This window comes from Echinops telfairi, unplaced genomic scaffold, assembly GCF_000313985.2.
Source record: "Echinops telfairi isolate 266 unplaced genomic scaffold, ASM31398v2 ScPeMD7_7427;HRSCAF=8465, whole genome shotgun sequence".
NCBI classification, from domain to species: Eukaryota; Metazoa; Chordata; class Mammalia; order Afrosoricida; family Tenrecidae; genus Echinops; species Echinops telfairi.
In genome coordinates this window covers 9,046,811-9,066,322 of record NW_022111327.1, presented here as the reverse complement: position 1 = coordinate 9,066,322, position 19,512 = coordinate 9,046,811, and the positions used below count along the sequence as shown (strand labels likewise).

At 37.6% G+C, this 19,512-nt stretch overlaps 1 protein-coding gene across 1 annotated transcript in view; it reads right to left on the bottom strand.

The window, feature by feature from the left end:
• Window positions 1–19,512, bottom strand: part of ALG13 (ALG13 UDP-N-acetylglucosaminyltransferase subunit) — a 73,546-nt gene that overhangs the window by 32,982 nt on the left and 21,052 nt on the right. Inside the window, 16 exon segments of the mRNA XM_045298548.1 lie at window positions 304–550; window positions 1,211–1,338; window positions 2,374–2,474; window positions 2,814–2,878; window positions 4,349–4,457; window positions 5,741–5,819; window positions 7,875–8,037; window positions 8,723–8,804; window positions 11,587–11,659; window positions 13,645–13,691; window positions 14,451–14,501; window positions 16,279–16,362; window positions 16,844–17,041; window positions 17,043–17,069; window positions 17,071–17,117; window positions 17,120–17,221. Of these exon segments, the coding sequence (XP_045154483.1) occupies window positions 304–550; window positions 1,211–1,338; window positions 2,374–2,474; window positions 2,814–2,878; window positions 4,349–4,457; window positions 5,741–5,819; window positions 7,875–8,037; window positions 8,723–8,804; window positions 11,587–11,659; window positions 13,645–13,691; window positions 14,451–14,501; window positions 16,279–16,362; window positions 16,844–17,041; window positions 17,043–17,069; window positions 17,071–17,117; window positions 17,120–17,221 (1,603 nt within the window).

The following is a 19,512-nucleotide window of genomic DNA, read 5'->3' as shown; positions in this document are numbered from 1 at the left end:
AGCTCTCATAGAGATTTATAGCCTTAAAACCCTAAGGAGCCATTCCACTCTATTCAGTTATAGGGTTGCTGAGAGTAGGACTTGATGTCAATGGGGAGTTATGAGAATACAAATGTCAATATATTCATTAAATAAGAATTTTAGAATTTTACTATCGGTTCCATCCTCACTGTTCCCTTTAGGCAGAGGTTCAAATGGAAATATAAGCAATTAAAATAATAATTGATTTGACTGTGAGTCTGACCAGGAATAATTTCTAAAATCCAAATAGAAATGTGATCTGGAGAGTCAGTTAAGTCTTACCTGGGCATCCCATATCCTCGACCTTGTCTTTGAGATGAATGTTGAGGATGAAAATGTTCATTAGACATAAAATTGCCAGCTGTCTGTGAGTAGTGCAATGGAGAGTCATGCCCACAATGCATATTATGCGGCAACCTGGGTGGGAGAAGAGGTTCTCCCTTACTGTACGCCATAGCCATATAAACCTCTTTGCCTCTAACTTTCTTGAACATCTTCTTCCGTTGCTTCATGTCCATCTCTGACATAGCTTTCAGGCAGAAAAAGGAAAGTCATAAGTAAACTTCAAAACCCAAGTAAAAAGGTCCAATGCCACCCCCATGCCCCAAATTACCTCAAACTCTCATATGTTCCCTCTTAGGAACAAATATGAGGTGGCTGCAAAATAGCTCATGGAAAATGGAATTCAATAACATAAACTTCTTGAAGCCCCCTCATACGTGGAAGGTATTTTTGTCTTTTTTTAAAACAAGGATGTTACTTGATCTTCCATATGGAAGGGAAACACCAGTAGGTAAGAGTCATCAAATTTTCAGTCTAAAATCTTCTCCAGCTTTTACACAAAGCCCCCTAGAAAAGTGATTCTCAACAAGGTCAGATTCCCCACTCCACCCCTGGGGACATTTGGCATTTCTGGAGACATTTGGGGTTGTCATGATTGGGAGAGGGAGGGTGCTGTTTCTGACATCTAGTGAGTAGAGAATACAAAATTGCCAATAAATAAATTTAGAAAGAATTTTAGTTTATACTAGATTTCTCACAATGCACAAAATAGCTTTCCCAATAAAGAATTATCCAGCCCCAAATATCTATAGAAGAACCCTACTTATTTCCTACCTTTAAAAAGGTACTGAGTAAAAGGGACTACAAGAAGAGAAAAAGTAGTAGTAAGAACCCACAGTATACAAACCTATTTCTGGGACATAGCCCCCAGGCATTTTGGGGTAGCTTCTTCCTTTCCGACTGGACATAGCATTCCAGGATGGAACAGGTGTCACTTGAGTAACTGGCTTTAAGTTAGCCAGTGGGACAACATGCCTTAAAGTTAAAAGGTACCAACATGAAGTCTTTACAACACAGATTTAATTCTCCAGCACTATACATGCCCCGCCTAACCCTCTTGTTTCATTTAACAGTGTATTCCTTCTATGTGAATCTATTGGCAATAAGCTTTCTTGTTTAGGTTTTCTTTATTTCAGCTGAGAAAACCCACCTTTGTTTGTCTATTTTGTAGGGAGCTCTTTACTTACAGCTGTTTGCAGCACATAGCACTTTTCAGAAGAACTGCTTGGGTAGGCTTATTTGTTCACAAATGTTTGCTGCCCTCCTTGTAAGATAACTTTATTTTTGAAGCCTATTGGTATCAGGTTGGGCTGCATAATCCACTTCAGGCAATAAAATGTGAACACGTGCAGTAAGAACCAGTATGCGAGCTGTGGAGGAGTCCTGGTGGCATAGTAGTTTATGAGTCGGGCTGCTAACCATAAAGACAGCAGTTCACAGAACCAGCAGCTGGCTCTGAGGGACAAAGATGAGGCTTTCTAAGTCTCCTAAAGAGTTACAGCCTCAGAAACATGTAGGAGCAGTTCTACTCTGTCCTATAGGGTCGCTGTGAGCCTGAATCCGTTCAACAGCAATGAGTTTGTTTGTTTACATGGTCTCAAGCAAAACAAAACTCACTAGCATGAAGTCAATTCCAACTCTTATCCTGAACATTTAAAATAACTTTTTTGAGAACGAGGTGGAGATTTCTAGAGCAGATCATCAGTTTTTTTCAACAACTCATCAAACCTCCCAATGTATTGTTTTTACCATATTTTTTTGTAGTTTATGTAATATTTTTAATTAGTTTTGGCTAGTGCTTAGGGTTTTAAAACATTTTATACAATTGTACTCAAATGTGACACTTCAGCATATGCATACACAATCCAAGAACTGTCTTTTTAAAATTTACATCAGTACCAGATAGACTTGTCGTCCTCTTGTTACATTCAGGTAGTTCTCAGTTTGATATTACACATAGGCAGCAGGAACCAAAGATTTCAGTAAGTGAGCAAATGATTATAGTCTTACTTTTCAGCCAGTTCTTCAATAAAGACTGTTAATGAATTGTTCTCATTTCCAACTTCCTGAATGTGAGCATTGTAATACCTTCCATCAGATTCCAGGCGAACCTAGGAGCCGAGATAAGATAGAAATAAGAAATATATCTAGTCTCGAGTCTATTGGCCAATCTGGCTTCTGCCCAACAAAAGAACACCATTTTTCTTAACTGGAGTTCAATGTCACATTTTAAAGTAGTTGAGAACAACACTGCCATCTTGGTTCAACGGAGGTAGCATATCTGAAACTGTATTGCCTTAAATCTAGCCATAAAACGTTAAAATGCAAATTTCCTTATTTTCAAAAGGATGTTTTTCTAGCCTTTTCTAGCAAGTATTGCTGAACTCCCATTAATGACTAAAAACAATCTTGGGAAAAGAAATGACTGATTCTTTAAAGAAGAAACTCACCTGACACTTGTCTCCCAAATAGTATTGTTTTCCAGCATATTCCATGAAATCAGATTTTTGAAGTTCTATTAAAAAGAAATTAAGATTCAAGCTCAAATGAATTGGTTCGTTTCTTATTTTACATCATTTAACTTCTTAATTTACTTTTATCACAAGGCTCTTGATATTACTACTATTACATGCTACAATGGGGAGGGGGTCCACAAAAGGCCATTCTATTATATTCTCAGCAGATTCTTTCTACGGTCCACATAAGCAAAACTGGGTAAGAATTAAAAAGTTGAAACCTTTCAAGTAAGTGGTCAGAACATCCAGACCAAACCCCTGCTGTCAAGTCAAATCTCATAGCAATTCTAAAGAACTAAGAAGAACAGGGCCATGGGGCATCGAAGGCTGTACATTTTTGCAGTGCTGACATTCACCTCTTTCTCCCTCCGAAGGTTGGGCTTAAAGTTCCAACCTTCAATTAGCAACAAAGCATTTAACCACTGTGCCACCCAAGTGCCACAGGTCAAACAACAATAAGGTAAATCTTGAAAGTACTGCAGTTTCCTCAAAGCAACCTATTTGTTTAGACAAGTTAATGCTATATACAAGAGCTTAACTTCGTTCTTTGCTGCTAACTATATCTTGATTACTCTATATTCAAGGGATTGAATATGAACTATTAAGGCTATCTTTTAAGATAATACTTTGAAACCAACTCTGACTATCTATTTCTCTTATAAGGAGCGAGAGGGGGTGATTGTAGCATAGAGGTTTACTCCTTGGGCTGCAAACCAAAACGTGAGCAAGAAAGACAGGGATGTCTACTCCTGTAAAGAGTGACTGTCTTGGAAACTCACAGGGCAGTTCTACCATGTCCTATAGGGTCGCTATGAGTCAGTATAGACTCAATGGAGTGAGTTTGGTTTAGTTTTTATAAGGAGCGATAGGCAATTTTTTATGTTAGTGGTTGACAAGCATTTTCTGTAAATGGGCAGATAAATATTTTAGAGGCTTTGCGTGCCATAGGGAATCCTGTCATAATTATAATCTGTAAATATTCGAATGAAGCTATAATTAAGAACACTGCAATTTGAATTTCATATAATTTTCATGTCATGATATACTACCCTTTGACATAAGTATTGGAAAAACATGACTATTTAAAATGCAAGATCATTCCGAAATAGGTAATGGGACACATTTGGTCCCTGGGTCATAGTTTGTTCCCCAATGTACCTATTTGTTTCATTAAAGAAACCCAGCACTTTAAATTTAGAGAACAAAACTAGTAGTTTCTGATATTCTTGAAGTTATTTAAAAGTTATCTGCACACATTCTTTGCAAAATTGAAGTCCCAGGTAAATAACAAACTCTAAAAGACCCATTCCTACTTTCAAGCTGGTTTCCTCCCTGGAATCAACTCATGTAGAGAGAAAGATGGAAAGTACTAAGCTGTATACTTAAAAGGTCTCTTCTAAGACCCAATTTGCAAAGTTATTCTCACAGATATGTCAGGAGTCTAAAGTATCCTTTTGACATTTCATTACCTTTTCTGCTGTCCAGCCAAACATCAAATTCTACATTACGGTAGATTTCTGGGTCTAGAGCTTTGAGCACCTTATAGGGGAAAAGCATCTTTGATGAATTTTCTGAAGACTGAAACAAAAACCATGTCACAACTCCTTCACCCTTCTGAATCTCTCCTTCTGAAGAAGAAGGCCTTAAGGTTCTTTGCTTTTTAAACCATATACACATGCCTCCTTTTCCTCTTTTGTTCAAATGAGAAATTAATGGAACGATAAATTTTAGTATGTCTCTTCAAAATCAGAAGGCTAAAGAAGCAAAATGCTAACAATGCAAAATGTTGGAGGTTGCAGAAGAAACATAGTATCTGGAGCAGCCACCAACTCAGAACACATCAAATGCAATGCAAATGAAACCAGAGCAAGATTCATACAGGATTACTCAGCAAGTGAAGTGTTTTTATGGTATACAAGCAGCACAACTGCTCCGGTGTACTAAAGTCAGCTGAAAAAAAATCAGAAATATTCATTTTATTTCGGTCAAAAGTTACAATTTCCAAAGGGAACAACTATCATCTATCTTCAATTCCAAAAATGTTAGTACATTCAATATTCTTCTAAAACCAGCAATACTTGGGGCATTTTCTTAAAGACACTGCTGTCACAGTATTGACCCTAATTTGTTAGCCTCAAAGTGCTGCTGTGTCATCAAAATCATTTTGGACTCACAGTAATGCAAAGTGACAGAGTAGAATCCTATAGACTTTTTTTTTTTTTTTCCTATAGACTTTTTTAAGGTAGAATCTTCGGGGAGCACTCTGCCGCTTTTTTCTCCTGATGAGCCATGGTGGTTGGTGGGTTTGAACTGCTTAACTTTCAGTTATTTTCCAAAGTGCTTAATCATTTTGCCACCAAGGCTCTAGCCTCAAACTGAAAGTCTGTATATTGGCATAACTGCTTAAACAGATAACATGTCTCTGGCTTCTTCAACCTTTCTTTTCTTCAACTTTTATACAACAGGATTATTGCCTAGTTTCTTTGAATAGAACAGGGATAAGCATTTTTAACGGGAAAAACTGGTCTTAAATTCATTGTCTAACTTCAGAAACTGATTATAAGTTAAATATCAGGATTATAATATCACTTTAACTTTAAAACAAGAGCTACTGAAATTTCACAAGTACTTAAAAGTTAAATTTCAGGAGATTTGCAATTCCATTTAAATTACAATCAGGAGAAAATTAAGTACACATTTTACATTTTCAGACAGGTTAAGCCTTCCACAAAATAAAAAAGAACTGTCTCTCCTACCCCATAATTAGAATGGACAGACTTTAATTAGTTCATTAAGTTATGAAGCGGTAATCAAAGAGTATAAAAACTATTTTGTCTTGGAAAATTAACAAAACCTCAAACCTTTGCTTCTTCTGTTCCTTGACTGTGCTCCTCTGCTACATTTTCAGCATCACAGCAAGCAGCCCCCTCCTCTTCAGCCCTAATCAAGAAAGAGCAGAGCTTTATAGAAATGCAAGAGTTAAGAAACCTTATGTCTAATAACTATGCCGCCATCTAGTGGTAAAATGGCTCAGGTCTAAAATTCAGACTACTATTTTTCCATTCCAATATTGTGACTTATGTTTCCTTTTTGGATAAAGATTTACAGCCTCCGAAACCCAATAGAGTAGTTCTACTCTGTCTAACCGGATCACTTTGAGTGGGAATTAACTTCACGGCAGTGGAGTGGTTTGGTTTGGTTTTATAACTATGTGCTACACTAGAATTAGCACCTTATCTCCCAGGTTTTCTACCACTTTTGGTATCAGACTCTTGGAAATCCCTACAATGCCACATCCCTTGTACTCCACTTTTCTGAAGCTGCTTCTACTCAACAGAGTATTGCAAAAATAGTATATGCATGATTCCGTAAGAATTTAGTGTCCATTTTGCTGGTCTCCTTTTTGCTCCCCTTCATGACTGGAAAGAATCAAGCAGCCATGTTGAATCCCCACTAAGGTCAGGTGCAGCACATGGTTTCCAGGATTTGAGGGACAACACAAAGGAAGGTTTGAAGCTCAAGAGTCTTAGCTATGAGGAAGTGAATGCTGCCAACCAGCGTGTGCATGGTGAAGCGGGTCTTCCCCAGTCATACTTCCACATAAGACTCTAGTTTCAGCCAACAACCCCATTGTAAACTTGTCAAACACTGCTGAGACTGCATGAATTCCTTAAAAAAAGTGTGATAATAAACGTGTTTATTTTAAGTCACTAACTTTATGGTAATATGGTTATGTTATGTAGCACTAAATAACTAGTACACTAATTTTAAATTACTACTGCTATAGTTCCCAATAGCCTGAAGTCCTTATGACAAGTTATCAGTGAATAGAAATAATTTAATTTTCCGAAACTCGTAAACGCCACAGCCCCCAGCCAATAGAAATAATTTTTATCCTGATAAATGGATGCCAACTGTTACATCCCCAAATTAAGTTTAAAAACACTTGTACCAAAAAAAAGCCTTAATCATCTGAAAAACAAGACTATAAAAAACTGTAACACAAAAGGAAACACCCGAAGCGATCTGAATTCCCAGAAGAAAAAACAACTAAAAAAAACTAGGTATCCGGAAGAAATATAAGACAGCACCTACTTTATATCTCACACACTTTTTTTCAATAAATATGCTCAATGTTTGCAGTTTCCATGGAGATACACAAAGCATACATTGTGTATGTCAAAAGCAGATGCTCAAAAGTGCTTAACACTTGCCCTAGTCTAAGAGTCTTTCCCACTAGCTGGTTATGTGTGTCAAGTAAACACTCTGAACCTCAGTTATCATCCACAAAATGATGGTGTGCTAGTTTATATTTGTTGGGTTTTTTTTAACCTCTAAGTGTGGTTCAAGTCCTACCTATCACAGAATTCCTAAGTATATTTGACCTCAAATTTCAAGAAGGTGGGGACAAAGACCTGCCTTTTGATCAAGCTCCTTAAGCATTTTGCATACAACCGAGATTTGAGAATTACTGGATCAGAAGGTTCTAAGGTTTCTAGCAATACAAAAATTATTTTGATTTGAAATTAACATCCAAAGCCTGAGCCTCTCAGATTAAAATCTATTTTTGTTATAACTTCTCTTCCTCCATTAAAAAAAAACAAAACATCCAAAGGCAAACTCCCTGCCATAGAGTTAATTCCAACACATAGCGACCCTATAAGACAGAGGAGAACTGCTCATGAGGGCTTCTGAGGCTTTACATCTTTAAGGGAGCAGAAAGCCCTATCTTATGTCCTTAGTGCAGTTGGTGTGTTCGAACTGTTGAACTTGTGGTTAGTAGTGTGATTCGTAATCCACAATACAATCAGGGCTCCCAAAAAACCATACATACCTATGAGAGAGAGAGGGAGACAGAGAGAGGGGGAGAGAGAGAGAGTGTTTGTGTGTGTATCCATGTCATAAGCTTGCCAGTCCCCTTGCATTTTCAAATCATGATGCTGAGAAATGTGGAACATGGGCATTACATAGTTGACATCCCCTTCTCTTTATTACCTATTCTGTGTTGAACTCTTAAAGTTGGCATGGTCATCTTCACTTCCAGTCAGAGCATTATTTCTATTCTTCTTGGAACCAATTCGAAACAATTCCACTGCAGTTTTCAACTCTTCTTCATCCACATCAAACACATCTTTATAGAGTATTTCATATAACACAGCTAAAGGGAAAAATGGTCAATATTTTCTAACAGTTTGAAAATAACCATAACCCAGTATACCAAGTCCAGTAAGATATTAAGGTTTCATTTTATTTTTTTTAAAGATTTTTTTCTATTTCTTTTTTTTAAATCATTTTATTATGGGCTCATACAACTCTTATCACAATCCATACACACATCAATTGTGTAAAGCGCATTTGTACATTCATTGCCCTCATAATTCTCAAACCATTTCCTCTCCACTTAAACCCCCAGTATTAGGTCCTCATTTTTCCCCTCCCTCCCAGCTCCCCCCTCCCTCATGAGCCCTTGATAGTTTATAAATTGTTATTTTGCCATATATTGCCCTGTCTGACGTCTCCCTTCACCCACTTTTCTGTTGTCCGTCCCCCAGGGAGGAGGTCACTTATAGTTCCTTGTAATCGGTTCCCTCTTTCCTACCCACTCTCCCTCTACCCTTCCTGTTTCGCCACTCTCACCACTGGTCCTGTAGGGCTCATCCACCCTGGATTCCCTGCATTTTCAGTTCCTATTTGTACCAGTGTACATCCTCTGGTCTAGCCAGACTTGCAAGGTCGAATTCGAGTCAAGAACGTTATCATCTACTCATGGTGGCACCCTCGATTTAAAGACTGATAACAAAACCTCTCCATCACACCCAAGCATTTATAAAGCCTTCACATACCCTGACAGATTGCTGCGCTTGACTGATACTGTTTTGAGTACACGGAATCATAGTGGCCATTATTTGAATAGCAGAGCAGAATCTGAAGAAAAGGACATACAGAAAAGAGGTGGATGTTACACATCTTACGTCCTGTGCAAGCACTTGAATTTAGCTTGTTAAATAGAAACCGATACATTTAATGAGCTTACTATTGTTTGGTTGATTACACTGAGGAGCATATTCCTCTCCATTCTTAATGTCCACCTGATAGACCACTGCAAAGGCTTTTAGCCTTTTCTTATGCTAGTCTTCTCTTGCACCTGTTTAAGCTTTGGCATAATAATTTACTTAAGACACTCTTCAAAGTGCTTTTTTTTGGGGGGGGGGGGAGGCAACCAGGGACTGCCTGTACTTAAAAGTTCAGTATGAACAAACATGCTGACTTTATAAATCCTTACAGCAGACATACATATACTTTACACATACCTGTATAATCCTGTGCATGCAAATACCCAGCTGCTGATAAGCACTAGAGCTTTGTACACATGGTTGAGTGAGACTTACTCATTATATTCTCAAGGTTTGAAAGTTCTTAGTTTTAAATTCTAAAGGATGCCAAATGGGTGACACTTTTCCTTTAATTAGAATAATACCACCTCTGGAAGATGTATAAGACTCATTTAAAAGCAGACCTGAAAACTTGTAAAACCACGGCGGTGGGTATTATGAGTATTCATTACTATTTGAAAATCTCTCTGCATGAACCTACAGAGCAAAATAAAGAAAACAACTTGACCTGTGGAGTCAAAGATTTCCTAAGTAATGATTTAACTGCTTAAACTTTAACTCAAGCCATAGTGTTTCATTGTTAAAATACAAAAGTTAATGCTCCTCTTACTCAAAAAATTCTGATGAGGTCACACTACTGAGTAAAAAACTTGCAATGAGGACTTAGGGGCAAGTATATTGATGTCTATAATTTACTTTTAAGTATATCAATAATTAATATGGACTGATTACATGGATAGATGAATAGATATGTAGTAATAGAAAAATGTTAAAAAGATTCCAGGTAATAAGTATATATATATTTATGTTCATTTGTGAAATTCTTTTAATTTTTGTGCATGTTGGAAAATTTCACAAAATGTTAAGAAAGTTTCAATGGACTATTCTATACAATGAAATGCTAAATTGTTTGGCATGGTATAACACCTCACTCCTCGTATGACCCCAAGCTTATCTTTTTGGAGACCCTGGGTAGATCAAACCGTGAATGCATTCAGCTGCTCATTATAAGGTTGGAGGTTTGAGTCTACTCATAAACACCTTGGAAGAAAAGCCTAGTGATGTACTTCAAAAAACTCAGCCATTAAAAGTTTTCAAGTGCAATTCTAGTCTGACACAAATGAGGGGTCCCCAGGATCGAGAATTAATTTGATGGCAATAGGTAAAAAAACTATCTTTTCATCAGAACCCTGCCCCTACCCAACTAGTAGGCTCCCAAAGGGTCTCTTGCTTCCATACAGTGTTTGCTCTGAAGACAACCCTTCATACCTGCTGGGCACCTCTTCTGATATTTCATTTAAATGTCACTGCCACCAGGAAGTTTTCTAATCCCCATCAAGCTGAGTTTAGAACATTTTATTTTATGCTTCTACAAATTAAAACTTAAAAAGTTGCTGCAATTAACTAAACATCTATCTTTCACAGGCCTGGGAGGGCAAAGATTTTGTTCTATTCATTTTGTTATCCCCCAAACCAAATACACTGCTGGGTACACCATAGATGCCAGTATCATCAGTAAAATCATGTACCCCAATGTATACTTCTCTTCTATCTCTGGCATCCTCATCAATTTTCTTCATTCCTGCTGCTGCTGTTTCTTTAGTTCAGGTTTTTGCCTAGATTGCTGTAACAGCGTCCCACCAATTCTCCCAGTGCCTAGGGCCTTGTGTCTCCTTCATTAAGTGTTACTCAGTTTTAGTTTCATGGTGGGATACCAGACTTACAAAAGGTAATATTGTGCATTCAGCGTTTTTAAAACCTGAGGAGGCCTGGTAGCACAGTGGTTATGCATTGGACTTTGATGTTCAAAGTTAGCAGTTTGAAAGACGAGGCTTTCTACTCCAGGAAACAGTTAAACAGACTTAGAAACTCACAGGGGCAGTTTAACCCTGTCCTATAGGGTTACAATGAGTCCGTATTGACTCAATGGCAGTTGGGTTTTTGGTTAAATACTTTTTGGAAGAAAACTGTGTAAGCTACAGAGCAATTTGTTTAGTACGTGTCCTCTATCCAACAAAATAAGCTCCTTATTTTCCCAGCACTTTACTAGGCAGTAAATAGAACAGTATCTCTGTCTTGGGAAATTCTCATACTAATAGCAGAAAAAGACAAGTAAAATAAATACAATGTGTATAAACACTGTAACTACTTTCTTGGGAGCTGTTAGGGGAACACAAAAGAAGGAAATAACTCTGGAGAGTTGAAAATGTTTCACAGGAATTTACTTTTCCAAAACAAAGGAACAAAAGATAAAATCTGAAAGCCACAGGGATTCAGGAACACAATGTAGTTGAAGGATTTAGAAGCAATCAGGGCACTAAATGTCTATCTCACCAAGTTGAATCTTAATCTCTAGATAATCTCAGGATGGGGATATTTGTATTAGAGAGGAATGTACATGTATCTGCTTTCAAAAGTAGCTAAGAAACACTAGGGATGACTGGTGTGGAGGTAAGGAAAACGGTGATGGCAGAGAAGCTTGGCAGTTAAGACTGTGTGGGTTTTGTAGAATTAATTAGGTTAAAGAAAATATTTCCTAATACTGTGGTAAGCCATCATTCAAGTTCTTTTTAGTCGACAAGTACTCATCTTACCTTATCTTCATAACCATTACCCGTGACCGGAGTTGGAGGCTTTCCAGGAGAGCGGTAAAGAATGAAATCCCGACTAGATGGTAGAAAATAAAAATGAGAGACGAGACCATTTGGTGTACGTAAGCAATAGTTAAAAGAATAAGTTATTTGCACTTTTAAACTTCTTACCTTTTTCAATATAAAATAATCCAAAATGCTTAACATGAAAAACCAAATTAAGTCTGGGTAGACAGCTGGCTGGCCAAGAGATTGCTACTAATTTGTGAGTTGGGGGGGACTCTCCTTTAAAGTGAGGGTTAGCAAATATATGATAAAAGGCCAGGTAACAAGACCTCAATAGCAACTATTAAATTCTGCTTTTGTTGGGTAAAAACAGTCATGGATAATGTACGATATAAGCTAATAAGCATTACTATGTTCCAATAAAACTACTCACAGTGAAATTACAATTTCATTAATTTTCCCAGGTCAGTCTTCTTTTGAGTATATTACAATATGTAAAGCACACAAAACATTTGCTAACTCACCTTTTTTGTACGCACAATTCATTGACATAAAACAGTGTCTAGCATTTTATGCTGTTCATCCCTCAGCTGTTTCTAAAGTTTTCCAACCCCATTAACAAAAGTTCAGTGCCCCTTAGGCAAGGACTCCCTCTCTCCCCCTTTCTTTCACCACCACTAATCACGAAAAAGTTTGGTCGCTATACATTTGATTATTTGAAATATTTCAATTATTTTAACATTTAAAATAATCACTCTTAGCTTGAACACTATATCAAACCTGGAGGCAAAAGTATTTGGAAACACACACCTGGCTTAAAAGCATCAAATGATTGCTCTTCGTGCAGAAATGAGGCGGCTACAAAACACCAACTTCAGCACGTCCCCGGACGGAGCATGTGAATCAATAAGCAAAACCCACTACCTCTCATCTACCTTATAGAGCTAGTTTGCAAAACCTTATATCTAGAATGTCACTTTTGCAGTTTTAATGGCCAAAACATAACTCACAAAGCAATAAACTAGCGTTTAACCTTTTTCCCTATTATTGCTCCCCACTTCACCCCAAGGAGTTGTTTAAGGTGCTCTTGTGGCACTGTCATTTAGGTGTTGGTTTTGCTAACTACAAGGTCGACGATTCAAGGTCACCATCTACTCCTTGGGGAAAAAAAAGATGAGGCTATAAAGCCTCAAAAACCCCCTACCAGGTTGCTATCAGGCGACAGTGACTCTACCACAGGTAGGCCAGATGGTGCAGAGGGTTAGCATTGGGCTGCTCAGTGGCTTTGATTCCACGGACTGCTCCACAGGAGAAAGGTCAGGCAATCTGCTTCTGTAAAGGTGACATCCCCAGTAACCCTGGGGAGCAATTTGACTGGCCTACACAGGGTTACTATGAGTGGATTTGGTTTGGTGAAGGGGCCCTTTTGATTCTATTTTGAACTTTTTATTTTGCCTTGAGAAGGATTACAGAGCAGTTTTCCATTCAACAATTCATACATTTTTTTTGTTTCATCTCATGCATGGCAATTCCCACGTCCCCTCTCTCCTTCCTCATTCCATTCCTCTAGATTCCTTCTGAACTTGGTTTCAACTGTTAAGCCTCTGAAGACTTTTCTCAGTCCCCTCATGCAATTTTAATCCCAGATACAGCACCTGTTTGTTTTGGTGCTCTTTGAAAGATAACCAACTATTGTAATATGTAAGATCTTTTCTCCCTCTACCCAAGAACAGTTGGTAGCAATATTGTACCCATTTAGAAACAAAAAGACATCTAGGTAAAGAGACAAGAATCCTCTTAAAAGATAAATATTCTAAGTTGCCACAGAAATAATACCAGCAAAGTAAAAATCCTTTATTCTTCCATCCAAATAGATACAAAAATGAAGAGAGTTGTTGTACTTCTCCATTCCAAAAGGTCACTAAACTGACTTTGCTTAGAACACTTCAATTCGACCTATCATTAAATCACGTCTCAAATTCCCCCATTCCCCAAGTGACTCGAATGGAAACATTATATACACACACTTGTAAAAGAAAAGGAGATACAACTTACTTATAAATAAGAGAAAGAGCTCTTATTTCCAGTTGGCCAGCACTTTCCTAAATATAAATAGTGGATAAAATTTTTTAAAACTTCTGTAGCTAGGAGTTAGAAATTTCTACAAGTTCAACTTAAAAAAGCAACTGCTCAGCGCTATTTTGAGTAAAGAATGTGTAGAATACATTATAACTTGCTTGGGATCCTGCCATAGCTATTCATTAAACTTAAATTTACACTTTAACGAAAATGATGTTAATTCCTTCTTAGTAAGCCATTAAGTAATAAGGACAGTTAATATGAGCTATTTAAAAGTCACAACAAAAATGTAACTAGTCTGAGAAAGCAAAGATAGAACAGTACATTTGAAACCTAGAGCTACAAATTAATTTTATCACATAAAAATTACTTTTAAATAAAATATGTGTTTGTGGAACCTCCTCTCATGTAAAGAAAGGGTAACTAAAACCCAGGAAATTATTTTATAAACAAATAACTGGAACATCTCGGTAACTTGTCCCCACTCCCATCCCCTTTCCCTATTAAAGTAACATGACAGAGGCTTATCTTGTTCCCAAACAGAAATGTTTGTAATGCCTGCTGTTCTTTCCTGATATCTATGGATAAGACTGTTAAGAAACAATTCTCAATATTCACACAAAACAAAAGGTCAACTGCTAGCCCATAAACCTTTTTTAGTGCTATGAATTGAACACAGATGGCTACTTAAGACTTTATGTTGGCTCTTGTTATAGTGACCGAGCCCAGTGAATATTTGGGTAACTACTCCAAATACTATTAAAAAAATTATTTCATCTTACCTTAGGATCTCCCAGTCGTTTCAGGTATTTCTCATAAGATCCCTCCACATACTTAAAAAAATAAAACAAACTTTGCTTAACCAAATACATAGCATTACTAAATTCTGCAGTATTATCCTTCAACTTTTTTGCCCCCTCAAAAGTATGACATAAAACCTCTATATTGCACAGCACCTCAAAATGTGGACAGACACAAAAGTTACATGCAGGGATACACTGGGCAATAAAAGCCTATTAGGGATTGGTCCTGGTTTAGCCACAAACCAGGATATTGCAAAGAATATGGACTTTTGGGTTTCTTTTGAAATGACAATTTTCAAAAATCAAGTAAACTCAACCAATTATAATCTTAAATTTGAGAGGAGACCTGCATGTATAAAATTAAGCTAAGGAACTTTAATAAGAAGTTCATTAGTTTGAAAATAATCCAGGAGAAAAAACTTTTGAGGGTGATGGAAAGTTTCTGTGTTGGGAGTGGTTGTGGTTACTCTCAGGGCTCAGACTGGGTCATTTCAGGTGCATCCCTTCCCCCACAGATAATTTGCATTTCCTCCCCAGGAAGATGGAATCAACAGCTAGAGTGCAACATGATCCCCCAGGTGTGGTAAAGGACCAATGAACTTCTAGAGTAATGTTTTAAAGCAGGGGTCCTCAAACTTTTTAAACAGGGTGCCAATTCACTGTCCCTCAGACCCGTTGTAGGACCAGACTATAGGTTTTTTAAAAACTATGAACAAATTCCTATGCACACTGCACATATCTTATTTTGAAGTAAAAAACAAATGGGGCAATAACACCCGACAGGCCGGATAAATTTCCTGGGGGGGGGGGGCCGGCAGCATGTGGCCCACAGGCCGCAGTTTGAGGACGCCTGTTTTAAAGTCAAGGAATTTTCATATAGTTTTGAAATTCACTACTACCTGTTGAGAAAATGGCACTGGATAGACTAGAATTTGTTTTAAATAAATAAATAAAAGATATATATATGCCAGGTGAAAGGGCACAAGACAAATTAAAAACCAACGAAACTCATTGCCATCGAGTCAATGCAGACTCGTAGCGACCCTATAGAGGGCAGGGTAGAACTGCCCCTGTGGGTTTCCAAGATTGTAACTTTTTACGGGACTACAAGGCCCCTTCTTTCTCCTGAGGAACGGCTGGTGGTTTCACACTATAGACCTTGCAGGTCGCGGCCCAGCATGTAACCACTATGCCACCAGGGCTCCTCAAATCAAATTGGAGTTTGAAAAAAACCTTCAGCTTTGTTAAGAAGTCAATTAATAATTGAGCATGCAAAGATATCCTCAAGAAATTGTTTTACTTAAAGTCAATCCTTTGTGGCAGAACTCTAATGACCACAATTTATCCCTTAAGACTAGTAATTGTTCCCTGACTAGTATTAAGTTTCACAAGCTTCCTCCAAATGACTGATGGAAGTTTACTCTGCACAGGATTAAGCACGAAAATAGAGAGGGTTTCCAATTAGATGTTTTCAGATGTGTATTTTAAAACACAACCCAACCTTTCCCATTTCATGATTATAACCAACTGTTAAAGAAGACAGAATGAAAACACAAAACACTAGACAAACAAAAAGTTCAGGTTGTGTATGTTGATGAAAAGGGAGTTGTGAGAAAGACACAAGTTTTCTTAATTTTTAATCAGAGTCTAGAATTATGCTAGCTAGGGGTGGGGAGCTGGATGGAAATTAAGTATTTGCAGTAGAAAAACTGCAGGATGAAATCTGTCATATGTAAATGCTCATTCATTTCCTACCTGCTACACATCCTCTACTGACAACTCTCCTCTGGGTGTGTATGCTACTTACAGACTCGAAAGCTTGTTGATTTTTCTTCATATATGTGACACAAGCCTTCCTGACTTCCAGATGATGGACCTGGCTGTAAAACAACTAAAAATAAAAGACCACTTCACTGTCAACAGGCATTGGAAATAGAAAGAAGCGTCTAAATTAAGACAATGAACCAAACACTAAAATCCCTCTTATTCAGAACATTAAGTAGCAAATTTAGAAGTAGTAGTTGCTTACTTATAAGATCAAATGACAGTTCAACATTTTCTTTAACCCCATTTTCACATTGCTCTTGCATTCCAAACTAGCATTTTTAAAAACAAAGATAGCAAAAATGGCAATACGAGTATTTAAACTAATCAGCAAAGATATGCAACACGTTAAAATAAGGGCCACTCAAGCTCCTTCCAGGGCCTGGTAAGTCTGGGTGTTCTCATGGTAAGAGAAAAGGGCATTTGGCTTCTTTATGTATTAGTTGAGAAACCTTTTAGTGGATTATAGGTTTTTTTCACTAAGGGATTATTCCAATATCTAGCTCTGAGAACTCCAAATGGGGAAGATGTGTTTGTTTTCCTTTTACCTGCTCCGAAATAGCCCGAAAGAGGCAAGAGGCATCCTTGGCAGTCATCTTTCGAAACAGCCCTAAACTGCCTAAATATTCATCCATTGATGCCTCATTCAGAGATTTCTGGCTGCCGTACTTTTTCCAGGCTTTTTGCATAGTGCAGGGGGTAGGGTGGGGTTGAGAAAGGAACAGGAAGAAGTATAGCAAGCAGGGGAGAGTGGGAAAGCAGGGTGCAGGTAGGAATGGGGAGCAGTAACTTGAGCTTGCTTATGCAGGTAATCCGGGAAGCAGCATAAAGTAGGTAGGAGATGGCAGTTGGAGTCAGCACCGCAGCATCTTGGCAGGTCTCAGGAGCAGAAACACAGGACTGGCTTGCCCAGGTCAGGGGGAACCCTGTGAAAAGAAGAAAAGCGGATATTCCTAGGGGTAGGAGGGTGTGCTGCAGGCAGCACAAGGAGGGTCACGCTACCTTGTTAAGGAAGGGTAGGACTATGGCCAGTTTACAGCATAAAACAGCACACCTGATACACAAGGGCCATTGAAGTGATTACAATATGAAACAAGTGTGGATGCAGCAGCTAGGCCTCGTGTACATTGAGATCTCAGTACAAATTGCTTGCTCCCTTCATAGTCTGGGGGAGAGGGAAGGGGAGAGAAATGGCAACTAAGTTACTAAGGACCTTTTGTGTTTTTAAGGACAGAGGTCAGCGTAATCGGCCAATGTCAAAGCAATTGTCTAGTTATTTCTGGTGTGAGGTAAAGTAAACTTACATAGTTCTCCCTGATGACGTGCACAAAGATGAAATCTATTGTTATGAAACCTTGTAAAACATGAACCAAAAAGGGAAATGCAAAAGGCGCTCCTTCAAACAAAGAAAATGAAAAATTTAAGTGAAGCAACATGTAAAGAGTATCTTGGCCACAAACTTTTTAAATGGGCAACATTTAAAATGCTTGTGGCACAATGTAACAGGCACTGGACACCAGAAGTATGTATCAATGTCTTGTTAGGGTACTTCTCCATGAAAACTCTAAATTATGAGAAATTCAAAGCAAAATATGGCAGGTGCTTTTAAAAATCTACTCATAAACAGGGGCCACTTCTATTGCTCGATGCCACTGTGAAGTGGCTCCTTATTTGTTATTTAAATGCCCCAATCCGTTCCCGTTGTTGCTTTTGTGGATGTGCTAGAACAAATGTAAGGTGGTTTCAAAATCATTTTTCTAGTATCCATGGATCCAGTAGTAATCATTAATGCCTTCTATGAGAAAAGCTTCACTAAGCAATTTTTAAATTAATGAATAAATAAAAGTTAGTATTTATTGGTAGAAAAAAATCAATAAAATCTTGATATCCTTTGCTGCCAATTTCCAGATCCTTTAACTTAGCTCATGGTTAACGAAAGGGTAAGACTGCGTAGGTGACTTAAACATGGGATAGGAAGAGGGCTCCTACATTTCTTTAAGGCCAAAAAATAACTGTAAATGTTACAATGAAAAGATTAATTTATTTCTGATTTGTTTTACTTGCAGAGACATAAAATACAAAATTTTCAAACTACATTTTAAATGAAAAAATAAGTATATAAAGTTTTAATTAATACTAAACCAAATACTTCATTTTGAGTTGGAAAGGCAAATTGGGGACGAGATCATCAGAAAAGCCATAGGCATGAGTTGAAAAGAGGCAAACAAGTTAAAGCAGTTAACATGAAAAGGAAATTTTAACACCGAGAGAAAAGACATAGCAATAGACCCACAAGAATATAGTTTATTGATTTTGACAAAGGTGCTGGAGCAATTGAACATTCATTTTTTAAAATGAAAAAGAAAGATCTTCAACCTATAACTCACATGCTGTATAATCTCTCTCTCTCTCTCTCTCATTGTCATCAAGTTAATCCACTCTCTCAACAACCTGACAGGGTAGCTTTCCAAGACTGATGCACTTCACTGGAAGTGAAAGCCTTGTCTTTCTCCCGTGGAGCTGGTGGTTTTTAACTGCTGGCCTGTGTTAGCAGCCCAACTCATAACTGCTACACCAGCAGGGCACTTACCCTATATAATAAAACAATGAACTAAAAAATGGATCATGGACGTAAATGTAAAACAAAGCTGTAACATTTTTAGGTGGAAAAAACCAAAAACCTACGGTTAAATCTTCAAGACTTTGAAGAAAAATACTGATAAATTAGACTCCATCAAAATAAAAAACCTTTGATTTTCAAAATATAGTTTAAAGAATGAAAACACAACCCAAGGCGAGGTGAAAACATTTATACATCACATATTTGACAAAAAAAGTCCAAAATACGCAATGAAACCTCAAAATGCTATAAGGGCCTAGTTAAAAACTTACAAAGTTGAACATCACAAAACATAAGCACACAGGGATGTTCAACATCATTCCAAACAAAACCAAGTTCACTGCCATCGCGTTGATTCCATCTCAGAGGAACCCTCTATCATTATTAGTGTTAGGAAAACAAACTTCACTGAGACCACATATGAAATACTACTCCATACCCACTAGAGCAGCTATAATTTTAAAATACAGATAATAACCAGTGTGGAGAAACTGAAACACTCATACATTGCTGATGGGATTATAAAATGGTACAATAATTTTTTATACGACCTTGGCAGTTTTTATGACAAAAGGAAAAAACATATTTTCAGCCATT